Source organism: Sinocyclocheilus anshuiensis, unplaced genomic scaffold (assembly GCF_001515605.1).
Source record: "Sinocyclocheilus anshuiensis isolate Anshui unplaced genomic scaffold, SAMN03320099.WGS_v1.1 scaffold1393, whole genome shotgun sequence".
Classification (NCBI taxonomy): domain Eukaryota; kingdom Metazoa; phylum Chordata; class Actinopteri; order Cypriniformes; family Cyprinidae; genus Sinocyclocheilus; species Sinocyclocheilus anshuiensis.
The window spans coordinates 1,209,072-1,217,203 of NW_015548343.1; the positions used below are offsets into that span (position 1 = coordinate 1,209,072).

Below are 8,132 nucleotides of genomic sequence, written 5' to 3' on the forward strand. Positions count from 1 at the left end.
TGCTATTTTAACATAGTGTAAATAGGTATTTGCACTTAATGTAAATAGCATACTGCTAAAAATACTGCTATTTTCACTTAGTGTAAATAGAATCCATTGCTAATACGAGATTTGAAAAGGGAGGGAAAAAAAGTTCGGCAAAAGGCGGGATCGAACGCGTCAAAAAGCCAACTACACGCACTTATCCATCTGCGCCACTGCAACTGATGTTTTACAGCCACTTTTAACTAAATGTAAATAGACACCCCCTATTTTTTATTCCATAGTAAGGGCAATTCATACAATACATTTAAACTGAGCTACTTTAATACCATCTCCGAACTTTCTACCACGGCTTTCTGAATTGTTATTTTGTTTTTTAGACTTGCATTTGCGTTTGTAATTTGTTATTTTGTTTTCAGAATTGTGATTTGTTTAGCACTTCTCGGCCACCGTACTTTTGACTGTGACTGCATGGTTTTAATATATGTGACTTTATACTGACTATACTGGTCACTCTTTTCCATGCACCATGAACAGAAGCTTTTTTTTAGAACCCACAAAAATATCATAAAGTCATTAATATGACAGCATATGTAGTCCATAATTTGTAAGTCCATCAAAATTTCTTCTTTTCTGTTCCGTAGAAGAAAGTAAGCCATACAGAGGTTTGGAATGACATGAAGGTGAATAAAACTGAATTTTAATTTTTAGGTAACTGTCTCTTCAAATCTAAGTAAACAGTTTGCATACAATCTGAGTATTGCAAATTTATATTCTCTAATGATCGATAGTGAGCGCCAAGGCTTTGGAAGGCTGTTTCTGTCATTCCTGTGCAGTAAGACAGCTTGAGAGAATCGATGCATGATCGGTGCATGATTGTGAAACTTTCTAGAAAAACAGCACAGACATAATCAAAAACAGATTCAGATAGCAGTCACAAAATTTCACAGCAGATGGATTATTATTACCTGAATTACATAATCAACATGTTTTTTCCAGTGGCAAAGGGAAAACTCTCTCAACTGAGACAATCTGCAGGAAACAGACACAACAAAACTTAACTATTTTGCATAGATGTGGCTTTGCTATGCGTTATCTCACATTAAAAAGATTTCATTCCAGTTGAAAAAATACTTTTGTTTTTCAGCTAGCCAGTCTATAGTGTTCCTAATCTTCTGTTCTGTCCCAGGTAATTGACTCTACTGGGTTCAATCCAGCAGTAGCCAATTGACACACCGCACGCACCACAGGATTGTAGAGGATGCAGCTCCATTCCATAGATGGCAAACTCTGCCAACCCTTTAAAGACAGCAAACAAATTAACTATAAACATAAAGCAAATATAGTATCTGTAGCCTGGTTGGACAGAAACTGAATAGCACAAATACAGCGTACGTGCCTCACCTGCACAGAAAAGGTATGGCTCCATCCTGGAGAACTGCAAACTGAAAGATTTTCACCAGGACCTCTGTTGGCAAACTTTGACCCCAGCAGTCAAAGCTATCAGCATTAACTCTCCAAATCAACATTTTCATCAATAGTTTCCTCTGTGACTTTGATTTTCGCTTTTACTGGTCCTTTTTTGGTTTTGTTAGTAGAGGTTTTACGCTTGCCTTTTGCATTTATCTTCTCTTTCTTACATCCCTTCCGCTTGGGCTTCCATGTGCTGTCACCACTATTTATATTTGATATAATCAAAAGCATGTCCTCTCCCGCCTGGATGGTGTAATTTGGTCTTATAGTTCGTTTCACAGTTTTTTTCTTTTTCTTTTTGCTTTTGTCATCTGTAAGGGAATCCGCTTTTCTTTTCAAAAGTCTTTTTTCTTTTGCAGGTGCAGTCTGGGATGGCCCAGCTGTGCTGGATTAAGTGGCTGACATGAACACGCAGTGCCAGGTGGAGCCTGGGAAGAAGGAATGGGATGGAGCATCGAATAATTATTTAATTAGGAATATTTGTGTATATACGTGTGTAAGAACAGGAAAAGCAAAAACAAGGAAGAAACTGATTATAAATAAGTAGGTAGGCGATATGCACACAGGATGTAACGCGCCAAAAAACGGAAGAAGAAGAAGAAGTGGCTGACATTTGCAGAGGGAGCCTGGAGTGACCATGGCTCTGTGTTTGAGTTGGATTCCTGCAACATATTAAACTGAAACCACTCTTTTATCTGCAAAGCAAAATCAGAAGCTATTTTACAAAAATCAGCAAACTGCAACAAAAGTGGGAACAAAACTCATCTCCAATCACTTGTGAGCAGAATAGGATTGGAGGGATGGAAAAGGAGAAAAACACAAGAGCTTCAAAGGGGAGCTGTAACATAGCCACATATAGCCTACTAAAATATAGGCTATTCGAACCATATTTACTCTTAGTAGTAGGCCTATAGGACTACTTGTTTTTTTATTACAACCCGTGATGATAATTAATACATTACAAAAACATTGTAAAAATAAAAAATTTGGCTAAAAGAAAGTCATCCCACTCCTCTACGTATACTTCTATCACCACTTAGATTGTATAGGATTACAGCATCAACATGATTTTCTCCAATGAGGGGGAGGAGGGGGCGGAACATTTGGCAAATTAAGCTGCAGCACTTATATTATTGCACTGGTTGGCTATTAACTGCGAGCAGACAGTGTCATTCAATGCATTGGAGAATACAGCGAACATAAATAAAGAAACGAAGTTGCTTGTCAGATTTCCCTAGCAAGCAACCATATTTTTTAAAATAAGCCCAAAAAACCACAACCCATGACCCGAGATTTTTTCACGCAACTTTCCAAAAAAAGAAGTCCAAAGTAGCGTATAATATGCAGACTTGGTAACTCTGGTCAGCGAATGTCGTCATATCCGCTTTCGTGCTCAACGAAGAGAGACTCAAAATAGCAAAGAAATCAACCAGGGCGAGCGATATTATAAATATTCCCTTTGGTAAAGGAGAAGCTAAGGCAATAATTAAAAAAGAAATTATGAAGAAATAGCAGGACAGATGGGACATGGATAATAGTGGAAGGAAATATTATAGTATACAGAAATGTATCAACGCACAGGGTGTGAATGGAAGGAATAGAAGGGAGGAGTCAGTTCTAACCAGGCTGAGGTTTGACCACACAGGGTTAAATAAAACATTGTTTTTGTTAGGTAAAAGTAAATCAGATGAATGTATGGAATGTAAAATCACAGAAAATGCAGAACAAATATTGTTACATTGTAGGAAGTATAGGGAAGAGAGGATTAGATTAAAACAAAAGATAAGTCAGACAGGAAGAAAATGGAACCTTGAGGGTGTTTTGGGAACAACAGGAGAAGGGGTTAAAAATGCACAGGATGCTGTTGTGGAATATCTGAAGGATACAGGGGTATATTATAGGATTTAGATAGCAGTGCTATAATATTTAGCACTATTATTAGCACTTATTATTTTTATTATTATTTATTTATTTTGATAATGTAAAGTGCATTCATTGAGATATAATCCATGCTGCATCGGGTTGCAACCGCCATAAAACTAACAAGAAGAAGAAGAAGAAGAAGAAACTTTGCATTAGATTTATAGTTACATTTGTTCACTTACAAGACGCTTTTATCCAAAGCGACTTACAAATGAGGAATACAAGCGATTAATATTAAGGAGGCAATAACACCAGCACACAGTACAGCTCTTCATAAAATAAATGATTATAACAAATATTTCTGCATGCTGATGTGGATATCACAAATGTTGTCGACGTTGTTTGTTTTGTTGGTCAAACTTCTTATCTGATACAAAAGCCAAGATGTCGATGTCCGATGTCGTCAACAAAACATTTTCAATAATTCGGTTGAACTGGTTCACATGAGGTCTGAATCTTTTGTTCACGATTCATTTCAAATTTCAAAATTATATTTACGTTACAATTGTTTTATGAGCTGAATTACTGCTGCAACAAAACTGGGACACCTGAATTTCAATAAACAATGAAAATTCATAGAAACAAAAAACCTAACAAACAAGTTCCTACATATGACTTTATTGAAACAGTTTGGACAGATGATTCAGACCAGAGCCGATCCTCCCTATAAGCAAAGTACGCAAGCTGCGTAGGGCCCCCGAAACACCAGGGGGCCCCCTTGCTCTCAAAGATGATTTAAATTTCGTTTTTGAATTTGGCCAGCGGTTATGAAAACCGCTTATGTCATTTCTTTTAATGAGGTGCGCTGTTGCCCTTTCTACGTAAAAATCAGTCAAATCATGTAACGTGAATGTCATACAGTGTCTTACTCGAGACAAAAAAAAAAAATAGTTGAAAGCGTATCGAGCCGTGGAAGAGACACCGTTTCTCAAGCGGACAAAGGCGTTTCATTCTTTCATAACTCGTCATTCATAACACCCCACCCAAAAATAATACCATATGTATTTGAAACAAAAAAGCACGTTGAATAGCACTAACTGAAAAAAAATAATGCATTGCATGAACAGTGCTTGCATTTTAATGCCTTGTATTTGGGTTGCATTTTTAGGTCCTGAAATTGAACATATAGTTGTCTATTTAAGCTGTGAATATTTCAATTCAAAATATTTCACACACATTTTCATAATTACAAATTCAATCATTCATATTCACCTTCCAGAATTCACTTCCAGAATATTCAATCTGTTTAAAAATACGATGTATAATATTTGACAGGCAAATTTCGGTCCATTTTGTCCTCTGGTCTCCTTCTTTCCCTGCGTACCGCCAAATCACCACAGAGATTTAGAGTGTTTTGTACATACTGTATTTTCATTTTTTTTTTTGTACGTACTGTATTTTTTAAAATGATCTTTGTTATTATTGCAATAAAAAAGATTATTTGTGTTCTAGCAGCGCTGCGCAGACCGATCGGTGTCGAGTTGAGTTTTCATGAGTATTATAATTCAATTAAACCAGCACTTAAACAGAAAATGCAACTGCTTCGAGCAACTGTAACTTACTGTAGCCTATTAATTCATAATACCGATCTCAGCATCTGTCAAAATTAGACTATTGTTACTGAAATTAAATTTTGCCAGCATATGAATAAATTAACAATGTATTCAAGACCTTTGTTAACATTGTTTTCATAGTACACAATAATATCCTTTAAAGAAAAAACGTATTTATCCTTTACTAGATTCAAAATAAATTCTGCCAATTCCTTCCAAAAATTTTGGGTAATTTTACAATAAAAAAACAAGGCTGCGTTCAGCTCCGACAAAACAGTGCAAAACGTTTTTTAAACGGAAACGGTGGTGCGTTGAACACCCTGTTCTGATGACGCAAGAGTTGCAACTATGGCAGCTGAGAAGGCCATTCTTTGTGTTCTTTTTGAAGAATTTTCGGAGCCTGATGAAATCGGTATAGATACGTGTTTAATCGAATCTACATCCCCTCCAGAAGTCTGAGATCCACTAGTGAGCGACGCCTCGTGGTACCATCACAGAGAGGCTCAAAATCACTTTCCAGAACATTCTCGTTCACCACTCCTGGCTGGTGGAACGATCTTCCCACCCCTATCCGGAATGCTGAATCCCTGACAATTTTCAAGCGACAGCTGAAAACCCATCTCTTTCGAAGCTACTTGACTTCATCATAAAAAAAAAAACTCTCTCTCTTTATTTATTCCTTCTCTTTCTAGCTTGTACTTATTTGAACAATGTCTAAGAACTTGGTATTACAACCACTTCCTGTGTCTGTTTGCCTCTTAAGAAGAATCGCTTTATGTATCACCCAATTGTAAGTCGCTTTGGATAAAAGCGTCTGCTAAATGACTAAACGTAAATGTAAATGTAAATATAAATGTAAATATGTTACTCGGAAAAAGAAAATCTCGTAACACCGGTCGATGTGATGACGCAATTACGTAATGACGCAAAAGAATCACTGAACCGTTATGAACCGGCTCTTTGTAACTGTAACTGATTCGCTGAAGCGAGGTGGACTAGCATAGCCGTTTTATCAAAAAACAATGCAAGACTGGGCTCTTTGTAACTGTAACTGATTCGCTGAAGCGAGGTGGACTAGCATAGCCGTTTTATCAAAAAACAATGCAAGGAGTATATCCAATCAAAGACTCCTCAGATGCTCACGTGTCTCAACATGGAAGTCCATGATGTAGAGTGGACGTTCCTCAGTTTTATCTGGGGAATCCCCGACTCTTTCTACACATTGCAAAGGGTCCAAAAACGCTGCACAGCACGCCTAACTTACATTTACTACAAAGCAAAGAATACTGCAGCTGAACAATAAGTCGGTGAGTACATTTTGAGATTTCACACTTAAACATTGCTGTTGATGTAAATACATGAATATATTTACGTTGTTATGCTTATTTGAGTTTTAAATATGTTTGCTACATAACATTGTTTAAACGTCAAGGGTAACGTTAATGTCCCACAGTAAAAGCAATTCAACACAGACGGCATGTTTGCAAACTTCACGATACTGCGGACTGACGGATTCTCGCACGCTAAGTAGAGAGAACAAACCACGAAGAATGAAAAAGTAACGTTATGCTTTCGTTTTCAGCCCAAGTGGTCGAGTTTTTTTCCCCAAACAGTAAAACCAAAACGACCAAACTAGATATTTAGTCAATAATAGCAAGAAGTCGATAAGACAACACCTTCCTACAAAATCAACCGCGTGCGTAAATGGCGTCAACATCTTGTTCCCTGATTGCTCAAGGATAACTAACAAATAACTTGACCATTTGACAGAATATATGACCTTGATTTATATCAGTAAAGATAGCAGTGATGCAACTGACCTTTTGCACCATTCTTTCACTGTTATTTTTATCCCATTAATTCTATTCATTAATTTTGTGTGACATTCGCAGCAAGTAATCATAACACTTACATAATTCATAACCCTTTCAATATATTATCAAGGAAACCACAGAAACCATAGTTACTGTAAATATGATCACGACTGTAAAATTAAGGTGATTAATTAATATAGGATGACCTTTAAAAAGTGTATGAAAGGTGTAATTGTAATTTCCTTTCTGATGTCAGCATTAGCTAATACCAAGCTACCACAGTTGTAGAGTGTTGTATTTATTATTTATATTTGTCAGAATCGATTGTTATATTTTGTCATAAACTTACCATGGTGTATTTTTAAGGAAACTAACTTATGTAATGTATACCAAAAAATGTTGTCTTGTAAATCTAAAGACTGAAAAAGCAGATGAGTGTTTCATTTTTAAGTTGAAAATGATTATAAACCTGTAATACCAATAAGAAAACTTAAGTCTTCGGCAAGTACACCAGTTGTAACGTGATAAAAAAAATAACCTGAGGGATAATTTTTTGTTGCACGGTTAAGATCAGCTGTGGACTACCATTCTCTGGTTGTTATTACTAAAACATTTATCTGGCCTTTATTTAAAAGCATCCACCAGATGGTTTAAAAACAAGCCAAGCTTTGATGTTCAACTATGGACGACTTGCAAGACTTTGGTTCCTCTAGTACGAGTGCTAAGACCATTGCTGCTGAGCTCGGTGAGTACTATTTTTTGTTTTGTTTTCAATGACTTACAATTAGTGGTCGACCGATGTTGTTTTTTTGACAGCCGATGCCGATATCTTGGAAAGCAGGGTGGCCGATGGCCGATATAAAGCCGATTTAATTTTATTTAAAGCTGCAGTCCGTAACTTGGTTAAAAATGATCCAAAATCAATATTTGAGCAAGAACATAACCAGCCATTGTTCAAAACTATCGCCTTACTTTAGCCCGATTCACAACGGTTAGCTTATAATAATGTTTTCTAATTTGAGTGGTACGAGTAGGTTTTCTCAGGAAATTCGAGCATGCTGCTCGAATTACGTCGAATTAGTAATTACGTCACTTCTGTAAACATAAAGAAGTTGTCCCGGCTACTAGGCTATCGCATGTGAGGATCCTGCAGATGGACGATCGTTTATAGCCTTTTCTAACAGCAGCTGGAATAATTAAATGTCAAAAAATCATTTTGATGGCAGATTGTAATCCAGAAAAGTTTATATGAAACACTTGTGATTGAAATTAAATTCTATTCCAGTTTTAAATGTGCTTCTGATTACAGATAGCCTGGGATTACACAATATTTGTATTTTAAAGACAACCAGTTCGAAGGGAGCATAATTTGCTTTTTGGGTTAAAA

At 36.5% G+C, this 8,132-nt stretch overlaps 1 protein-coding gene and 1 pseudogene across 1 annotated transcript in view; one reads left to right on the forward strand and one right to left on the reverse strand.

The window, feature by feature from the left end:
• The window catches only part of LOC107656578 (F-box/LRR-repeat protein 6-like), a 14,240-nt pseudogene extending 11,406 nt beyond the window's left edge, over positions 1–2,834 (reverse strand).
• Positions 2,835–5,988: 3,154 nt separating this feature from the next.
• LOC107656639 (uncharacterized) overlaps positions 5,989–8,132 on the forward strand; it is a 5,695-nt gene continuing 3,551 nt past the window's right edge. Inside the window, exons 1-2 of the mRNA XM_016444563.1 lie at positions 5,989–6,238; positions 7,381–7,490. Coding sequence (XP_016300049.1) covers positions 7,427–7,490 — 64 coding nt within the window. The 5' untranslated portion in view covers positions 5,989–6,238; positions 7,381–7,426. The remainder of the gene's footprint in view (positions 6,239–7,380; positions 7,491–8,132) is intronic.